Source organism: Ailuropoda melanoleuca, chromosome 2 (assembly GCF_002007445.2).
Source record: "Ailuropoda melanoleuca isolate Jingjing chromosome 2, ASM200744v2, whole genome shotgun sequence".
In the NCBI taxonomy this organism is placed as follows: domain Eukaryota; kingdom Metazoa; phylum Chordata; class Mammalia; order Carnivora; family Ursidae; genus Ailuropoda; species Ailuropoda melanoleuca.
In genome coordinates, this window is record NC_048219.1 from 61,458,471 (window position 1) to 61,479,867 (window position 21,397).

General features: G+C 35.3%; 1 protein-coding gene across 18 annotated transcripts in view; it reads right to left on the reverse strand.

The window, feature by feature from the left end:
- HFM1 (helicase for meiosis 1) overlaps nucleotides 1-21,397 on the reverse strand; it is a 103,152-nt gene that overhangs the window by 25,944 nt on the left and 55,811 nt on the right. For 16 of the 18 annotated variants that reach the window (XM_034653882.1, XM_034653874.1, XM_019806885.2 and 13 more), the window contains 7 exons: nucleotides 20,065-20,162; nucleotides 19,851-19,982; nucleotides 17,239-17,324; nucleotides 16,668-16,751; nucleotides 16,384-16,541; nucleotides 14,840-14,943; nucleotides 14,188-14,334 (listed from right to left, as the gene is read on the reverse strand). In XM_034653882.1, coding sequence (XP_034509773.1) covers nucleotides 14,188-14,334; nucleotides 14,840-14,943; nucleotides 16,384-16,541; nucleotides 16,668-16,751; nucleotides 17,239-17,324; nucleotides 19,851-19,982; nucleotides 20,065-20,162 — 809 coding nt within the window. The remainder of the gene's footprint in view (nucleotides 1-14,187; nucleotides 14,335-14,839; nucleotides 14,944-16,383; nucleotides 16,542-16,667; nucleotides 16,752-17,238; nucleotides 17,325-19,850; nucleotides 19,983-20,064; nucleotides 20,163-21,397) is intronic. The other 2 variants (XM_034653881.1, XM_034653884.1) reach the window with 2 other exon arrangements.

The following is a 21,397-nucleotide window of genomic DNA, read 5'->3' on the forward strand; positions in this document are numbered from 1 at the left end:
AAATCTATGACCCCCTTCATTGTGTTACTTATTGAGAAAGGGGCAAATAGGATATGTATGTTATGTTTAAAGGTATAACTGTGCATCTTTATTTGGGGATATATGAATTTGCATATAAGAACTGAATTATATAATTGGAATGTTCATAAGATTTGGGATAGTTGAAAAATACAGATTCAAAGGGGTACATGCATCCCAATGTTTACAGTAGCATTATCAAGTATAGCCAAAATCTGGAAAGTGCCCCAATGTCCATCAACTGATGAATAGATAAAGAAGATGCAGTGTGTGTGTGTGTGTGTGTGTGTGTACACGATGGAATATCACTCAGCCATCAAAAAGAATGAAATCTTGTCATTTGGAACGATGTGGATGGAGCTAGAGTGTATTATGCTAAGAGAAATAAGTCAGCCAGAGAAAGACAAATACCATATGATTTTACTCATGTGCGGAATTTAAGAAACAAAAGAAATGAACATATGGGAAGGGGGAAAAAAAGAGAGAGGGAAAAAAACCATAAGAGACTCTTAACGATAGAGAACTGAGGTTTGATGGAGGGAGGTGGGTGGGCTATATGGGTGATGGGTATTAAGGAGGGCACTTGTTATGATGAGCACTGAGTGTTGTATGTAAGGGACGAATCACTGAATTCTACTCCTGAAACCAATATTGCACTGTATGTTAAATAACTGGAATTTAAATAAAAATTTGAAAAAAAAAAGATCTGGGATAGTTGTATGTATATGTATGTGAAGGGTGTGTGTGTGTGTGTGCAATAAAATATTATTTGTCTGATAGGAAGCATCTTTTACCTGTTTTCACAGGACTGTGCAAAAGATGTAGGGAACTTTTGCCATTACAAAAGGCTCATGCTAGCAGGAATACAGGAAACATTCCAACTTCTCATTACAATTTTAAATAACAAACAATTTAAGCTACTTTAAACAAAAACAGCTGGTTAAGTGGGGAAAATGTGTTACATGAACATAGATATGTCACAGAATCCAAAGCAGCAATTCAGCGAGGCATCAGAAGGGACTGAAACCAAGAAATGGGAAGTCATCAGAATCTCAGCTCTGGCATTCTCACCTTTGCACCTCTCTGTACCTCTGCTTTGGTTTTCTCTTCCAAAGTCCAGCTGTCTGTGATCCTTTCTGCATGTGGTAAAGGATGGCCAGCTAATGGCTCTGAGTTTACATTATCTTCGTGCAGCTCTCATTCTAAATTGTCTTTCTTAAACTGATTTCTGATGCTACTATAAATGACATTTTAAAAACTATGATTTCTATCTCTTTTTTTGTTTGCTGAAATATAGTAGTACTATTGTTTTTCAAAATTTTTAGTTGAAATGTAATTCATTCCATCAAATCTACCCCTTTAAAGTGTGCAGTTTGGTAGGTTTTTAGTATATTCCCAAGGTTGTGTAATCATCACCATATCTAATTCCAGAACACTATCACCTTAAAAAAAAAAATCACATACCTATTAGTATTTACTCCTTATTTCTTCCTACCCCCAGCCTCTGCAACTACTAATCTACTTTCTATCTCTATAAATTTGCCTATTCTACACTTTCCATACAAATTGAATCTAAATATCTGACCTCTTGTGAATCACTTCTCTCATTAGCATAATGTTTTCAGGGTTCATCCATGTATCAGCAGTTTATTCTTCTTTATGGCTGAATGTTCCATTATATGGTTATACTATATTTTACTTATCCATCCCATCAGCTGGCGAAGATTTCAGTTGTTTCTATTTTTTTGGCTATTATGAATGATGATGCTATAAACATTCACATACTAGTTTTTGTATATTTTCAATTCTTTTGGATATAAACACAGAAAAGGAACTGCTGGGTCACACAGTAATTCTATGTTTAACTTCTTGAGGAACTGGCAAACTGTTTTCCAAAGCAGCTGTACAATTTCACATTCTCACAGCAGTGCTATGACAGTTTCAATGTCTCCACATCCTCATCAACACTTACTATTGTCCATCTTTTTAACTAAAGAGGGTGGGAAGTAGTATCACACCATGGTTTTGATTTGCATTTCCATCTTGACTAATGATGTTGAGCGTACTTTTCATGTGTGTATTGGTCATTTGTAGCTCTTCCTTGCAAAAATCTCTATTCATATCCTTTGACCAGTTTGAATTTGGTTCCTTGCTTTTTTATTGTTGAGTTGTAAAACATCTTTATATATGGCAGATACTAGTTCTTTATCAGATATGTGATTTGTAAATATTTTCTCTCATTCTTTGGGTTGTCTTTCTACTTTTTTGATAGTGTTATTTGAAGCACAAAGGTTTTTAATCTTTTTTTTTTTTAAAGACTTTATTTGTCAGAGAGAGCGAGCACACAAGTAGGGGGAGCGGCAGGCAGAGGGAGAAGCAGGCTCCCCGCTGAACAAGGAGCCCAATGTGGGACTCGATCCTAGGATCCCAGGATCATGACCTGAGCCAAAGGCAGACGCTTAACAAACTGAGCCACCCAGGCGCCCCCAGAACTTTTTAATCTTGATGAAGTCCAATTCATCATTTTTTTAGTTTCTTGAGCTTTAGGTGTCATACCTAAGAAATCATTGCCTTAATCCAAGGTCATGAGGATATAAAACCATGTTTTCTTCTAAGAGTATTACAGTTTTAACTCTTACTTTTAGGTCTTTAACCCATTTTGAGTTAATTTTTACATATGGTATGAAGTATTTATGGTATAAAGTAGTACCATATATGGTAAGAAGTAATTATGATATAATTAATTAAACTGACTATCCAGTTGTCCAGCCCTATTTTTTGAAAGGCTATTCTTTCCCCCATTGAATTGTTTTGACACCTCTGTCCCAAATCAATTGACCACAACATATGGGTTTATTTCTGTACTCTCAAATATATTCCGTTGATCTATATGGCTATTATTATGCCAGTACCACATTGCCTTGACTACCATGGCTTTGTAGTAAGCTTTGAAATCAGGAATTGTGAGTCCTCTATCTTCGTTTTTTTTTCCCCCCAAGACTGATTGGCTAACTCAGATCCCTTACATTCCCATATGAATATTTATTTATTTATTCATTTATTTATATTCAATTAGCCAACATATAGTATATCATTAGTTTCAGATGTAGCATTCAATAATTCATCAGTTGCTTATAACACCCAGTGCTCATCACACCACGTGCCCTCCTTAATGCTCATCACCCAATTACTCTATCCCCCCAACCACCTCCCCTCCAGCAACCCTCAATTTGTTTCCTACAGTTAAGAGTTTCTCATGGCTTTTCTCCCTAATGACTTCCTACTCAGTTTTCCCTCCCTTCCCCTATGATCCTCTGCATTCTTTCTTATATTCCACATATGAGTGAAACCATACGATAATTGTCTTCCTCTGACTGACCTATTTTGCTCAGCATAATACCCTCCAGTTCCATCCACGTTGATGTATATGGTAAGTATTCATCCTTTCTGATGGCTGAGTAATAGTCCGTTGTGTGTGTATATATATATGCCTGTGTGTGTGTGTATGTATGTGTGTTTATGTGTATATATATATATATATATATACATACATACACACACCACTTCTTCTTTATCCATTCATCTGTCAATGGACATCTCAGTTCTTTCCACAGTTTAGCTATTGTGGGCATTATTGCTATGAACACAGGGGTGCAGGTGCCCCTTTGGATCACTACATTTGTATATTTGGGGGTCGTAGGGTAGCTCTATTTTCAACTTTTTGAGGAAACTCCATACTCTTTTCCACAGTGGTTGTACCAGCTTGCATTCCCACCAACAGTGTAAGAGAATGGTTTCCTTTTCTATGCACCCTCACCAAAATTTGTTCTTCCCTGTCTTGTTAATTCTAACCATTCTGACCAGTGTGAGGTGGTTTCTCATTGTGGTTTTGATTTGTATTTCCCTGATGCCAAGAGATGTGGAGCATTTTTTCATGTGTCTGTTGGCCATTTGTATGTCTTCTTTGGAGATATATCTGTTCATGTCTTCTGCCCATTTCTCAACTGGATTATTTGGTTTTTGGGCGTTGAGTTTGATAAGTTCTTTATAGATCTTGGATACTAGTCCTTTATGTGATATGTCATTTGCAAATATCTTCTCCCATTTCATAGGTTTCCCTTTAGTTTTGTTGACTGTTTCCTTTGCTGTGCAGAAGCTTTTTATCTTGATGAAGTCCCAATAGTTCGTTTTTGGTTTTGTTTCCCTTGCCTTTGGAGACATGTCTAGCAAGGAGTTGCTGTGGCTGAGGTTGAAGAGATTGCTGCCTGTGTTCTCCTCTAGGATCTTGATGGATTCCTGTCTCACATTTAGGTCTTCATCCATTTTGAATTTATCTTTGTGTATAGTGCAAGAAAATGGTCCAGTTTTATTCCTTTGCATGTGGCTGTCCAATTTTCCCAACACCATTTATTAAAGAGACTGTCCTTTTTCCATTGGATATTCTTTCCTGCTTTGTCAAAGATTAGTTGACCATAGAGTTGAGGGTCCATTTCTGGGTTCTCTATTCTGTTCCATTATCTATGTGTCTGTGTTTGTGCCAGTACCATACTATCTTGATGATTACAGCTTTGTAATAGAGCTTGAAGTCTGGCATTGTGATGCCACCAGCTTTGCTTTTCTTTTTCAACATTCCCCTGGCTATTTGGAGTCTTTTCTGGTTCCATACAAATTTTAGGATTTGTTCCAGCTCTGTGAAAAAAGTTGATGGTGTTTTGATAGGGATTGCTCTGAATGTATAGATTGCTCTAGGTAGCATAGACATTTTCGCAATATTTGGTCTTCCAATTCATGCACATGGAATATTTTTTCATTTCTTTTTGTCTCTCTCAATTTCTTTCATAAGTGTTTTCCAATTTTTAGAGTACAGGTCCTTTACCTCTTTGATTAGGTTTATTCCTAGGTATCTTATAGTTCTTGGTGCAATTGTAAATGGGATCAATTCCTTAATTTCTTTTTCTTCTGTTTCATTGCTAGTGCATAGAAATGCAACTGATTTCTGTACATTGATTTTATATCCTGCCATGTTGCTGAATCCCTATATGAGTTCTAGCAATTTTGGGGTGGAGTCTTTTGAGTTTTCCACATGAAGTATCATGTCATTTGTAAAGAGTGAGAATTTCACTTCTTTTTTTGCCAGTTTGAATGCCTTTTATTTCTTTTTGTTATCTGATTGCTGAGGCTAGTACTATATGTTGAACAACAATGGTGAGAGTGGGCATCCCTGTCGTGTTCCTGACTTTAGGGGAAAAGCTCTCAGTTTTTCCCCATTGAGAATGTTAATTGTTGCGGGCTTTTTGTATGCGGCTTTTATGATATTGAAGTATGTTCACTCTATCCCTACACTGTGGAGAATTTTAATCAAGAAAGGATATTGTATTCATCAAATGTTTTTTTCTGCATCAATTGAGAAGATCATATGGTTCTTGTCCTTTCTTTTATTAATGTGCTGTATCATGCTGATTGATTTGTGAATGTTGAAACATCCTAGCAGCGCAGAAATAAATCCCACTTGGTCATGATGAATAATTCTTTTAATATACTATTGGATCCTAACGGCTAGTATCTTGGTGAGAATTTCTGCATCCACGTTCATCAGGGATGTTGGTATATAATTCTTTTTGGTGGGCTCTTTTTCTGGTTTTGGGATCAAGGTAATGCTGGCCTAAAAAAAAAAAAAAAAAGGTAACAGAGGTCTCATAGAACAAGTTTGGAAGTTTTCCATCCCTTTCTATTTTTTTGAAACAGCTTCAGAAGAATAGGTAGTAGTTCTTCTTTAAATGTTTGGTAGAAATCCCCTCAGAAGCCATCTGGCCCTGGACTTTTGTTTGTTGGGAGATTTTTGATTACTGCTTCAATTTCCTTGCTGGTTATGGGTCTGTTCAGGTTTTCTATTTCTTCCTGTTTCAATTTTGGTAGTTTATAAATTTCAGGAATGCATCTATTTCTCCCAGATTGCCTAATTTGTTGGCATATAGTTGCTCGTAATATGTTCTTAAAATTGTATTTCCTTGGTGTTGGTCATGATCTCTCCTCTTTCATTCATGATTTTATTAATTTGGGTCCTTTCTCTTTTCTTTTTGATAAGTCTGGCTAGGGGTTTTTCGATCTTATTAATTCTTTCAAAGAGCCAGCTTCTAGTTTCATTGATCTGTTCTACTGTTCTTTTGGTTTCTATTTCATTGATTTCTACTCTAATCTATTATTTTTCTTCTGCCTGGTTTAGGTTTTATTTGCTGTTCTTTCTCCAGCTCCTTTAGGTGTAAGGTTAGCTTATGTGTTTGAGGCTTTTCTAATTTTTTGAGAAAGGCTTGTATTGTTATGTACTTCCCTCTTAGGACTGCCTTTGCTGTATCCCAAAGGTTTTGAAAGGTTGTGTTTTCATTTTCACTTGTTTGCATGAATTTTTTAAATTCTCTAATTTCCTGGATGACCAATTCATTCTTTAGTAGGATGCTCTTTTAACCTCCAAATGTCTGAATTCCTGCCAAATTTCCTCTTGTGATTGAGTTCAAGTTTCAAAGCACTGTGGTCTGAAAATATGCAGGGAATGATCCCAATCTTTTGGTACCAGTTTGAGACCTGATTTGTGACCCAGTGTGTGATCTATTCTGGAGAATGTTTCATGTGTGCTCAAGAAGAATGTGTATTCTGTTGTTTTAAGATGGAATGCTCTGTATATATCTGTGAAGTCCATCTGGTCCAGTGTGTCTTTCTTTTTTTTTTTTTTTTTAAAGATTTTATTTATTTATTTGACAGAGATAGAGACAGCCAGCGAGAGAGGGAGCACAAGCAGGGGGAGTGGGAGAGGAAGAAGCAGGCTCATAGCAGAAGAGCCTGATGTGGGGCTCGATCCCACAATGCCGGGATCACGCCCTGAGCCGAAGGCAGACACTTAACCGCTGTGCCACCCAGGCGCCCCATCCAGTGTGTCTTTCAAAGCCCTGTTTCCTTGTTGATCTTCTGCTTAGATGATCTGTCCAGTGCTGTGAGTGGGATGTTGAAGTCCCCTACTATTACTGTATTATTATTGATGTATTTCCTTAATTTGGCTATTAATTGGTTTATATAATTGGCTGCTCCCAAGGCAGGAGCATAAATGTTTATAATTATTAGATCTTTTTGTTGGCTGGACACTTTAAGTATGATATAGTGTCCCTTTTCATCCCTTACTACAGTCTTTGGTTTAATATCTGATTTGTCTGATATGAGGATTGCTACCCCAGCTTTCTTCTGATGTCCATTAGCATGATAAATGGTTCTTCATGCCCTCACTTTCGGTCTGGAGGTGTCCTTAGGTCTAAAGTGAGTCTCTTGTAGACAGCATATGGATGGGTCTTGCTTTTTATCCAATCTGATACCCTGTATCTTTTGATTGGAGCATGTAGCCCATTTACATTCAGAGTAACTACTGAAAAATATGAATTTAGTGCCATTGTATTAACTGTAAAGTCCCTGTTTCTGTAAATTGTCTCTGTTTCTTTCTGGTCTATGTTATTTTTGGGCTCCCTCTTCATTTCAAGGATCCTCTTTAATATTTCTTACAGGACTGGTTTAGTGATCACAAATTCTTTTAGTTTCTGTTTGTCTTGGAAGCTCTTTATCTCTCCTTCCATTCTGAATGACAGCCTTGCTGGTAAAGTATTCTTAGCTGCATGTTTTTCTCATTTAGTACCCTGAATACATCATGCCAACACTTTCTGGCCTGCCAGGTCTCTGTGGATAAGCCTGCCACCCTAATGTTCCTACCCCTGTAGGTTGAGAACCTCTTGTCTTGAGCTGCTTTCAGGACTTTCTCTTTATCTCTGAAATTTGCAAGCTTCACTTGCAAAATATGTCAGGGCGTTGATCTATTTTCATTGATTTTGACGGGGTCCTCTCTACCTCCTGGACTTGAATGCCTGTTTCCTTCCTCAGATTAGAGAAGTTCTCAGCTATTTGATTTGCTTAAATATACCTTCTGTCCCTCCCTCTCTCTTTCTTCTTCCTCTGGAACCCCAATAATTCTAATATTGTTTTGCTTTATGGTATCACTGATTTCTCAAAGCCTCCCATCATGGTCCATTAGTTGTTTTTCTCTCTTTTCTTCAGCTTCTTTTCTTTCCATCAACTTGTCTTCTAAGTCACTGACTCTCTCTTCTGCCTCATTTACCCTAGCTATTAGAGCATACAATTTAGACTGCATCTCAGTTAAAGCATTTTTAATTTTGGCCTGATTAGATTTTGTATCTGCACTAAGAAATTCTCTAATGTCTTTTATGCTTTTTTTAAGCCCAGCTACTAACTTTATAATTGTTATCCTGAATTCAAGCTCTGACATTTTACCTATATCCATATCGATTAGATCTGTGGCTAAGCGTATTACCTCTGGTCCTTTCTTTTGCTGTAAATTCCTCCTCCTAGTCATTTTGCCCAGAGAAGAATGGATGAATGAGAGAACGAAATCAAAAATATCAAACACAACCAAAGCAAAATATACACTAGATAAAACCAAAGAGTTCAGAAACCAAAAAAGAAAAGAAAATACTAAAAAGGGAGGAGAGAGAATTTAATTTCCCAGGTGATCAAAACAGGGTGATCCATTTGGTCCTGGGTGTATTTTGGTCTGGTATGTTAGAAGACACTAAATCCCAAAATTATAAAGAAAGCAAAACTGATATATATACACAAATAAAATTGAACACAGTGAAAGGAAGCAAAAAATGAAGAATATACCTATAATATGTAAATATAAAAATGAAAGTTAAAAAAAGACTTAAAAACAAAGAGCTGATAAAATAAACTAGTTGAAAAGCAAAAAAAGAAAAGAAAAAGAAAATTATAAACTGAAAGACAAATGACTCATGAGAAAAAACCCTCGAATTCTATATACTATTTTCCACTACTGCTGGAGTTTTGCAGTCCTTCGTGCTCTGTAAACTTGGTGTTAGCCTGTTGTTCCAGTTGATCTTCTGGGGGAAGAGACTGCTGCACTGATTCTCAGGTGTGTTTGCCTGGGCAGAGTTGCACTGCCCCTTGCCAGGGGGCCAGGCTCAGGGTAAGCTGCTTCTGGTTACTCAATGTGGCTTTTGTTCCCTGAAGGCTTCCTACACCTCTTTAGAAGATGAAAATAACAGTGGCTGGGCCCTGATCTCCAGCCCCAGAGCTGAAAGATCGCAGCTCCCACTCTTCAGTAAACTCTCAGGGATAAGCAGTCTTGCACTTTTGTATGTACTAAACTCTGTAGACTCCTGCGGTGCACACCTGCACTGATCCGCCCAGGGGAAGGCAGAGGGTCGCTGCATTTCTGCCCTTTTGTGCTGTGGTTTATGGTTTATGGCAGAGAGAGCTGAGAGCCCCCTCCTGGGCTCACTGACTGTAACCAGTTTCTCCACTCCAATGTTTGGGAATGCTGCTGGCTCAGGCGCCCCCATTCTTTCTGTGACCCTGAGGATCCTGAGACCACACTGTCCCACTTAGAATCCTGCCCCACTTTGCCACCTGAGCACCTATCAGGCAGGGACGTCTCTCACTGGGGCAGACTTCTAAAGGTTCTGATTTTGCACACTGGGGCTACATCACTTTCCTATAGCTGGCTCCCCCCCTCCCCCGCCATTTATCTTCTGATACTCCCTTCAGATTTACTTCTCTGCACCTCTTACCCTGCAAAAAGGGGTGGCTCTTCTATTTGTAGAATTCCAGCAATTCTTTTCTTACATCTCAGGTTGAGTTCATAGGTGTTCAGAATGGTATGACAGTTACCTAGCTAAATTCAAGGGACCAGATGAAACAAGGTCCCCTACTCCTCCATCATCTTGCCTCCCTCCTCCCATATGAATTTTAAAATCAGCTTGTGAATTTCTGTCAAAAGCAGAGCTAAGATTTTGAAAGAGATTGCACTGAGTCTGTGAATTGATTTGGAAAATGTTGCCACCTTAAAAATATTAAGACTTCCAATCCATGGACATAGGATATCTTTCCATTTATTTAGGTCTTTTTTAATTTCTCTCAGTGGTGTTTTGTAGTTTCCTGTGTTCACATCTTGCACTAATTTTATTAATGTATTCTTAAATAGTCTATTCTTTTTAGTGCTATTGTAGTTTTGTTACATTTACTCTGTATCCAGTGATATTTCTAAATTTATGTATTAATTCTAACAGTGTGTCTATGGAGTCTTTTGGATTTTCTAGGTATATAATCATCTTTCTTTCTTTCTTTAGATTTTTAATTATTTATTTGACAGAGACAGAGAGAGATAGAGAGAACGAGCATAAGCAGGGGGAAAGAGAGGGAGAGGGAGAAGCAGGCTTCCCGCTGAGCAAGGAGTCTGATGTGGAACTCAATCCAAGGACCCTGGGATTATGACCTGAGCAGAAGGCAGACACTTAACTGACTGAGCTACCCAGGGATCCCTATAATCATGTTGTTTTCAAGTAATGACAGCTTATTTCTTTCTTCCCAATCATTATCACTGACTAGTGCTTCTAGCACAATGTTAAATAGATACAGTAATAGAGAACATTCTTGTATCATTCTCCATCTAAATAGGAAAGTCTTAAAATTATTTTGCCACTATGCATGACACTTGTTTTATATATATATATGTGTGTATATATATATATATATATACACACACACACACACACATACATATATATATTTTTTAATAAAAAATGAGCATTGAATTTTTGTCAAACTTCTTTGGCCTCTATCAAGAGGATCACATGGTTTTCTTTCTTTTTCTCCCCCCCATTAACGTAGTGAAATACATTGATCCATCTCTGAATGCTAAGGCACTCTTGCATACATGGACTAAGCCACACTTAATTGTACTGTGGCATGCTTTTTAAATATATGGCTGCATTCTACTTGCTAATATTTTGTCATTTATTTCTGGATCTATTTCCATGAGATACTTTGGTGAATAATTTCCCTTTCTTTTAATGTCCTTGTCAGGTTTTGAAATCAAGCTCCTCATGCTGGCTCTGTTCAAAAAAACTTAAAGCATTAGAAACTATTCTTTCTTTTTCTATTCTCTGAGAAAGTTTGGGTAGGTTTGATATTATTTTTTCCTAAATGTTTGATGAAATTCACCAGTGAAATCACCTGACCCTGAGGATTTCTTTGTGGAAAGATTTTTAATTGCTTCAATTTCATTACTAGTACCAGACTATTAAAATTTTCTATTTTTTCTGTCAGTAAGTTTTGCTTCTCAAGGATTTGTTCATTTTTACCCAAATTATGGCAAATTTATTGGTATAAAATTATTCACAATATCTTTATCTTTTGGATGTCTGTAGTGGTATCCTCTTTTTCTTTTCTTTTTTTCTTTTTTAAAGATTTTATTTATTTATTCGACAGAGATAGAGACAGCCAGTGAGAGAGGGAACACAAGCAGGGGGAGAGGGAGAGGAAGAAGCAGGCTCATAGCAGAGGAGCCTGACGTGGGGCTCAATCCCACAACGCCGGGATCATGCCCTGAGCCGAAGGCAGACGCTTAACCGCTGTGCCACCCAGGCGCCCCGGTATCCTCTTTTTCATTCCTAATACTGTTAATTTGTATTTATCTCTTTATCACTCTTGATAAGGGCTTCTTAAATTTATTCATCCTTTCAAAGAACCAAATCTTAGCTTTGTTGATTTTTCTGTTGCACGTTTACATTCTATATTTCATTCACTTCTGCTTTTCTCTTTCTTATTTCTGTTCTTCTATATTCCTTATATTTGATGTGCTATAGTCCTGAGGTAAGAGCATTTTTGCATTTTAATTCTACATATATTTAAAACTCTATAAGTCATTTCAATTACTGTTTTACAACAGTCGATTTATATTTAGCCATTTATTTGCCCTTTCTACTGTTTTTCATTCCCTCCAGCATTTCTGCACTTTCATCTAAGGTGATTTTCTTTTAAGAAACTCCCTTTAGGATCTCTTTTACTGCAAACCAATAAATTTAGTAATAGTGATGGAGTGCTTCAGTTTTGTTTTATTCTGTTTTCCTTCAAAATGTTTCTATTTCATCTTTATTTTAAAATGTATTTTTCACTGGGCACAGAAATCTAGGTTAGGAGCATTTTGAAGTGATTGGTCCATTATCTTCTATCATCATAGTTGATAAATCAGCTGTCAGGTTTACTGTTGCTTCTTTGAAGGTAATATGTAGTTTTTCTGTGTCTGCTTTTAAGATTTTCAGCAGTTTTGCTATAATGTGCCCAGTTGTGGTTTTCTGTGCATTTATCTCCTAGGGTTTGCTAAAATTCTGAATCTATGAGTTGGTATCTTTCATTATTTTGGAATGTTCTCAGCCACTGTCTCTGAATATTGCATTTGTCCCATTCTTTTTCTTCTCTTCTTCAGAGATTTTAATTATGCATATTTTAGAACTTTTGAGTATTATGCTTTTTTGTGTTCTTTTCATTCTCTTATCTCTGGGCTTTAATTTGAATATTTTCCCTTGATATGTCTAACAGTTCACAGATCCTGAGTTTGGCTATATCCAATTCATTATTAAGCCTACCAATAAGTTTTTCACTTCAGATAATGTATTTTTCAATTCAAGAAAGTCCATTTAAATCTCTGTATGGATCATAATTTTCTGGTGAAATTTCCCAGCATTTCATACATTTATTTTTTTCCTTTATTTTCTTGAAAATATTAATCATGGTCATTTTACAATCTTTAAATCCCAGATCTCTTATTTGAATCATCTTCAGAGCTGGTTCACTTTCTTTACATTGTTAATTATAAGTCATATGGCCTAGCCTCTTTGACGGTCTTATCATTTTTTATTGTATGGCAGACATTGTGTCTGTAGATTTCAGATTATATTATATGCCACCAGAAAAGATTTCCTTTTTCCTCTGTCAGGCAAACAAGGTGAGTGACTGATCATATAAACTGCTTTTGAGAGCATGGCATACTCAGGCTTTTAACTAAGAGCCTACAGGTCCTTGACTCCTCGGCCCTGAAATGGTTCTCCCTCTGGAATTTTAGTTCCTTTAGTCTGCTTTCACAGATGTCCTAAAAATAATAGCATTTATAACTTAGGTAGGCTTTATAGTTGTTACTGTGGATACACTGGCTTGCCATAAGCTACTGCATCCTACCCAGAAATGGGAGCTCTTCTTTGCTCTTTTTTTCTTTTTTAAGACTTTATTTATTCATTTGAGAGAAAGAGCACATGAGAGATACGAACAGGGAGATGGGCCGAGGGAGAGAGAGAAGCAGACTCCTGGTTGAGCAGGGAGCCTGACATGGGGCTGAATCCCAGGATGCCAGGATCATGACCTGAGCCAAAGGCAGATGCTTAACCAACTGAGGCACTCAGGCACCCTCTTCTGTGTTCTTTAAAGAGGAGATGAATGTACATGGATTCACAGAATCATTCTATATGTGCTCCTCCTGCCTTCTTTTACTGCAGTTACTGTTCATCATAACTACCAATTCAGAAAGCATAACTGTCTAGGATACTTTGCACACTTAGGACACTGTTTTCACATTCCTCAGTACCTATTAGTTGCTCCCCTTACTTATAAGGTAATTAGCAATTTGAATATTAACTGAGTTTTGGATATTAGTTACTATAAGCTTTTTATGTGTAAGAGTAATATATTTATGTTTTTTCTTAAATCCTTACCATTTACAAATATATACTGAAACATTTATAAAGGATATGATATGACATCCAATTTTCTTCAAAATATAGAAGGGGAAAACTGAAGAGAGGTATAGATGAAACAATATAAGCCATGAGTTGATCATTGTTTAAGGTAGGTAATGAGTACATAAAGGTTCGTCATGTACTACTGTCTACTTTTGTGTATGTTTGAAATATTCCATAATAAAAACATTTTAATTTAACTTTCGCCCAGTTTTTCTCATCAAATCTATAAAGTCTTATACATCATTTGTTCTTCTCCAGCAATGGCCATAAGAACAAAGTGGGTATGAAAAAAGAGCACTATATATCAAAAAGTTAGTCAAATAATTTGTGCTCCAAATATCACCCCAATTTGACAAATATTAATTATAAGAAAGAATTCCTACTAAATATTATTAATGTCATTATTATGAAGCTTAAACATCTAACTCCCAAGTATCTACATCTGAATGAAGCAGTACTATAACACTGATACTCCTCCCTACCCATAACTTTGCTTTAATGCAATACAGGAATAAATATAGCTATTTACCTTTATTGGGTCCTGCTATCGTAGATCTATTTGAATGTTTAGAATGAGAAATCTCAGTTTCTGATTTTTTTTGCATAATTATTTGATTTCCAAGCCTCTTGGGTCCTAAGTAAAAGACTGTAAATTTCCGCTGAATATCAAGTCCAACTGGAAAAAGGAAAAAAGTATACAAGTACTTAAGTTATAAAAATCTAGCCATGAGATCATTTATTTGTTTTTATATCTCTCATATTTCTATACCTTTTGAAATGAAAGTGCTAACAAAGTCCAGGAAATAAAAATGTAAAAAAACCCAAGAGTTAAAAATATAACAAATTAAAATTTATAATCTATCATAAAAATGAAAACCAATGTTCCTACAACAATTGAAATTTTATTATCTTTACAAGTTTTATTTATTTATTTATCTTTTACTGTTGTAAAAGTAGAATACCTATGAATGAACAGATACAATTTTAATTTTGTTATCTTAGTCCATGCTATTTTTTATGTATCTAAATACATGAAGCTTCCTTTAAAATTATTCATATTATTTAAATAAATTATTTCTACACAATATCATTTAAATTGTTTTTCTGTTTCAGCATGAAGGAAATTTTTAAATGCTATCATATTCCTTACATTTGTGTGTTCATTACTTCAATGAACTTACCATATTCAGAACTAATTAGATTTATGCAAAGATCTTCAGATTTCAAAGCTCTCTTCACATCAATCTTTTTAGTCCAATTTCCAGCTTTTAGCAAAACAGAATCCCTGAAAAATAACATATCATTTAAATAGTGATCCAAATACTAAATGAAATAATACATTAATCATCAAGGGTAGATTGATCCGTAGGTAGGTCCTATCTGGTAGTAAACTGAAGTCAGTACTGAAAACTACTTGCTGCAAATTCTGAGGAGAGAGAAATGGAGAGTCAGTGGAGCTACCACAACAATAATTTTCTAACTACATATTGACCAAACAGCTGATTCCAAGTTGCATTGCCTCATTTCACGGCCACCTGAATATATAGCTGTACAACCCATGAGCTTGCCCCTAAATCACTACCACTTTTAAATGGCTATATATAGGTTACATGAATTTTTGAGAACTTGAATAATATCTTTAAAATTCATATAAAATAGTCTGTATCCAATAACATCACAAACCAGCAACCAATTTTGTGATTGAACTTATTTTAGCTTTATATAGTCCAGACTGTCTTCAGACTTGTCACAGAGAACAAAGATTTGTACAATGACATATTCTCTATAAATATGTCATAGTTAGCTGCAGTAAAGTGTGTTACAGTGAAAGGGATGTTCTATTAGGCACTGTAGTCCCTTTAGGAACCTTGCATAGACTATTTTGGGAAGGCATCTTCCAGTGCTCTGGCAACAATGAGGAGATTCCCATTTCAGAGTCACTGCTAATCCTGAACTTACATAAAGTAATATGATTAGGAGCATAGATTCTGGAGTAAGGCTGTTTGGGTTTAAGTCTAGACTTTGCTATAAACTACCTATATGACCTTAGATAAATTAAACTCTTGGTCTCAATTTCCTCCTCTATTAAATTTAGATAATGATAGAATCTGTTTATACAAAGATAGAACAATTCATTACCTGGAACCTACTAAGAACTCAAAAAATATTAGCTATACCTACAACTGCTAATCTTAGAGTCTGCCTATGGCATCCTGGGAGAAGATAACAGTATCAGAAAAAAGACTGATGTCATAGAATGGCATGCCAGAGAACTAGGTGTAAGGGAAGGTACCTCCTTTATACATTTGATCTGGTTGCCTGATCCTACAATGGAGCTATAGTAGTTTGTTGGATTTTAATTTAAAATATTAGATATATCTTGAAGGAGCAGGAGGAAGATAATAAAAGAGTAGTAAGTTGTGAATGACTGGAGAAAAGCAACAAAACAAGAAAGTTTAACAACAGTGGGCTATAGCTACTCCTAAAGGTCATTTACTCACTTGTTTCAGAACATGGTGAGAGATTTCACACTTTGTTCATTGGAGTACTAACAACAGACCCAATGTTAATACCTTCTTTAACAGACAAGTAAAGAAACTACCCCATTACAGCGTAAGGAAAATGTAATTTAATTAATACCACAGTGATTTTATTACTCTTTCTCAGAATTTTTCTTTTATAGTATATGCTTTGAAATAAAATCAAATGGAAATTGTATACTTACATAATTCTGTGCTTAAAAACCAGCTGATTATCTGCATCACCTATGATTAAGGTAACATAGTGAGAATCTGGTGCTGTTCTTTTAGTTTGTAGCTGTTCAAAGTTTCTTAATATAATGGTGACTAATATTTCCGCCATGACATCACTATATCTTGCAATCTTTAAAAAAAAAAGGACAGGCATAAAAAGTGTTAAAAATAACCTTCCTCCTCATATTCAGCTCCAAGTCAGCTATGCGTAGCTCTATTCCTAAAAAGACAATGAAAATACCTAAAAAATATTTACCTGTTCCACTTCAAGTTCATATTTTGGTAGATACATCACTGTTTCCTTTATTTGCGTTCCAAAAGGGGGGTGTCTATTTAAAATCTAAAAACATTTATATCATCATATTCTTACCACAAGACTAGTTCTTTTAGTAAATTACTTTATAGAGTCAATAGTTTCCATAATGCTTATTACCCTAAATGTTAAGTTAAAATACTTATGACTATGAGAAGGAAAACAATTTTTTAGAAGAAATAAAGATATATCAGAAGGGGGAATGAAACATGAGAGACTATGGACTATGAGAAACAAACTGAAGACTTCAGAGGGGAGGGGGTGGGGGAAGGGGATAGCCTGGTGATGGGTAGTAGGGAGGGCACGTATTGCATGGTGCACTGGGTGTTATACGCAACTAATGAAGCATCAAACTTTACATCGGAATCTGGGGATGTACTGTATGGTGATTAACACAATATAATAAAATAAAATTAAAAAAAAAAAAAAAGAAGAAGAAATAAAGATATAAAAGGTAGGTTTTAAAATTTAGATAAAATTCAGGTAACATTAGGAATAAATGAATATTAAATACCAGTTCAAGTTCCCTTGCATCTGTTTCTTCTATTTTTTTAAAGGAGGTCAAACCTGCATTTACCATTGCATTTGACAATGTTATACCTGTGAAAAATTAATCAAATAGCAGTTTTTAAAGGATCCACTTTAAACTAAATCTATACTTAACCTTTCAACGACATTAGTAAAAAAATTTCTTAAAAATCCATATTAATAACTAATTTTTTAAGTTTTTAAAAAAAGTTTTCAGTTGGATTATTTGGGCTGTGGCATTTATTCAATTGTTTGTATTTATTTTTTCAGACTGAAATAAAACATGTATTTGCTTTATAGAAGAAAGGAACTCTTTGGTCTACATGATGATTCAATCCTTATTTTTATCATATGTCATCCATAGAGAAAGTACCAAGCAATTCCTACTGTTATATCACACTCATATTTGAAAAAAAGACAACATGATTTATGGATGGGAATATTGCTTCATAAAACTATGGCTCTCTGAGCATTTCCATCCTAGAAATAGAATTCTGTGTTTTTATACCGAAATCAGATAATTTTATTCTTCTGTCTAAAATTTCCAATTCCTTCCCATTGCATTTAAAATAAAGTGACAATTTCCTACCATGACCAAACTCCCTTACGTACCTGACTTGACCACAGCCTACTTGTCCCATTTAATTTCCTACCATTCTCCTCTTGTTGACTACTCTCTAGTCACATTTGCTTTAATTTTGTTCTTCAAATACATCAAGTTCACTTCCATCTTTGCACCTTCTCTGTTTTTTTATGTTTTAAGAAACTGGAATTTAAAATTCTTACACTCACAAATGAATTCAACCAATCCCCAAAATAGGACATACTGCCAGTAGTATAAAATTCCAAAATATTACCATCTTGCCTAAAGCACATATGTTACTGGTGGGGATATTACACTATTTCTTTTTCCATACCTTTAACTATCCTTGGGAATTTCTCTTATTCATTCTTAAGATACAACTCTTAATATTAATAATTCCTTCATATTCATTTTCCCTCAAAACTTTTCCTGAATTTTACTTTTTTATAAACATTGCTGAAAATCAATTTGTATTCATTATTTTTTTCCTAATGTTCAGGAAGAACTTAGATTTGCTTTTTTATTTAGATTCTCCCATTTGTCTAGTGTATGAATTTTGCTGGGCAATTTTTGCTTCTTTCTCTTCAGCCATACTAACTGTAAAAAACACATTAGTGTTTGACAATTTGGAAGGGATAGAATGTAAATGATGCCGGACTGACAATATTCTAGAAAGTCAGATTCTGACTGTTTTTTTTCAAATATAATGAAAATTTTCATAATAATAATTTAATCTAATTTCAAAATTTCTGTAAGTTTATTTCCTAAATGTTGTATGGAGCCTCCTTCTCACTTTAGAACTCATCTTTGTGAGATGGGTGCAGCATCTGGTTTGCTAGGACTTCAGCAGAGAGGTGAGATTTAATATCAAGAACCCCTCCTCTAATTTGACCTTACTTTCACCAGCTAATCCCCATCTTCACCCCAGTCCCCAGGACTGGTCAATCCTCTGCTATCCTACTGATTACAAACTTCTAGGAAATAAAAAAGCACTTCCTCACAAAATAGTTGGAGATCTTTGTTCTAAGGAATAATGAGAAAATCCCTAATAACCCATTACATAATTTTTTTAATGTCCCCAAGATGCATATAAAATTATAAAGCTAACAAAGCTGTCAGTCATGGAATAACAACCCTCTTCTTAGAAAGAAGGAGTGGGATCACAAAATCAAAGGCAACAAACTGGAAAACTCTGAAGTACTTAGTTATACCCCAGTCTTTGTAACTGGCACCCATTTAGAGTTTTTCAGTACAAAACTTGAGCTAGATCTCAATAGATAGGAAATAAATAGGCACAATCTTCTGTCTACAGAATCTCTATGAAGATCAGTGAAAATATTGTCCTGTTACTGAAAAAAAAAAAGAGAAAAAGTTAAGATACAAGTAAGTGACATAATTCTCTGTAATGAATTATGAATGGCCAGGATTGCTTGCTCTGTACCTTATCATTGAGATCAAAACAAAATAATCATAAAAGTGGAAGAAAGAGCAACATATAGTTACCTAATTACTAAAATAAAATTTCACTCTTGGTTCAAGAACAAATTTAAAAATAGGAGCATTCACTTTTATTAGGGGGTGCCTGAGTGGCTCAGTCAGTTAAGCATCTGCCTTTGGCTCAGGTCATGGTCTCAAGGTCCTGGGATAGAGCCCCACATCAGGGCTCCTTGCTCAGCAGGTAGTCTGCTTCTCCCTCTCCCTCTGATCCTCCTCCTTGCTCGTGCTCTCTCTCTCTCTCTCATCTCTCTCCTCCAACCCTCAAATAAATTTTTAAAAAATCTTTAAAAAAAAGAGCATTCATTTTTATTAGGTTTCCCAAATGATTTCAAATAGAATCCTTTAAGCAGGAGAAAATGAAAATCAGATTTTCAAGAGAAGTAAAGTTCAGCACCTTATTCAGGCCTACAAACACAATTTTTCTTAAAGTCATAACACCATAGAATAATTTTCCTAACAATGAAAAACAAAATAAATTGCAGACATTGACAAATTGCCTGCCTGTATTCAGTACCTACCAATTTTTTCCAGCTGTTTGGATATATGTAGAGAGTTTTCCCAAAGTTTGCATCTAAAACATTTAGCTAAAATCAAACTGTTCAATAGTACAGCAAACTTCTTTTCTTGAACAGCCACAAAATCTGACAACCCTAAAAAAAAGTTTCCAATGTTAAATCTAGTATACTAGTTTACTGGGAAAAATACTGAAAATCCATTAATCGTATAACATACATCTTGTAATTCGTGAACCGTTTCTGAAAATCTTCGCTGTATCTTGTGTCAAAGCAAAGTCTTGTATGGGAATGCATCCTAGCTGAGCCTGAATAAGACTGAAGGAAAGAAGAAATTTCATGATTTCCTTTTAAAAACTATTAGCTCATAGTATTTGACATCATTGAAGCATCTCTTCTTAAAATTCCTCTCTGCCTTGATTTCTGTGACACTAGATGATTCTATAGCTTGCATCATTATTGTTACAAGTCATTGTTAGCTTCTTTCCAACCTCTAAAAGACCCCTTCTTATTTCTCTACTCTTCTTCATTCCCTCAACCTCTCTCTCTCAAAAATCTCATTTCTTCTCAAGACTTTCATTATAATCACTAGATTGATAAATTTCAAATGCTTACAGGGCACACTCACTTAGACTATTTCTTTAACCTCGACACATCTAAAATTGTTGTCATATTCTCATCCAATAGAATTCTTTTAGCTCTACATATATAAGTTATTATAGAAAAGCAAGGCACTCTGTGTATTACACAAATATATATTAAGTGCCTATGAGTGACAAGTAGAGTGTTAGGTCTGAAGATTCTGTTCAACATATGAAGGTCGGTAACATATTAGTTGGTTATTAGAAACTAGCAGTTGCTTGGCTATAAAATTTGAGGAGTGGGTGGGAAGAAGGGAGAAAAGGAACTAACGTACATTGTGCCTACTATATCCCATTTTGACTGTTTACTTTTCTCACCAGACAAATGATGTGCAATTCACCCTATAGATCTAACTAAAATTATCGGACTTATATTAATTTCTTGAAGGTCTCTTGATAAGTCAGGTAGACAAAGAGAGAAAAATAGTTATATTTCATGGTTTAGTTTTAGCAAACAATATGTGAAAATAGAAGGTTGTAACCAACTCACTTCTCAGAATGGGTGCATATAGCTGAAACTATAGACTATTTGATTCTTTTGGCTATAGTATATCTTCTGAAAGTTATTTTATATTATTTATTAAGAAATCATTGTAAAGAATAATCTAAAATTTGTATGGAACCACAAAAGACCCCAAATAGCCAAAGAAATCTTGAAAAAGAAGAACAAAATTGAAGGTATCACCATCCCAGATTTCAAGATATATTACAAAGCTATAGTAATCAAAACAGTATGGTACTGGCACAAAAAAACAGACATATAAATCAATGGAAGAGAATAGAGAGCCCAGAAATAAACCCATGATTACATGGTCAATTAATCTTTGACAAAGGAAGCAAGAATATGCGATGGGAAAAGGACAGTCTCTTCAACAAATGTTGTTGGGGAAACTGGACAGACACATGCAAAAG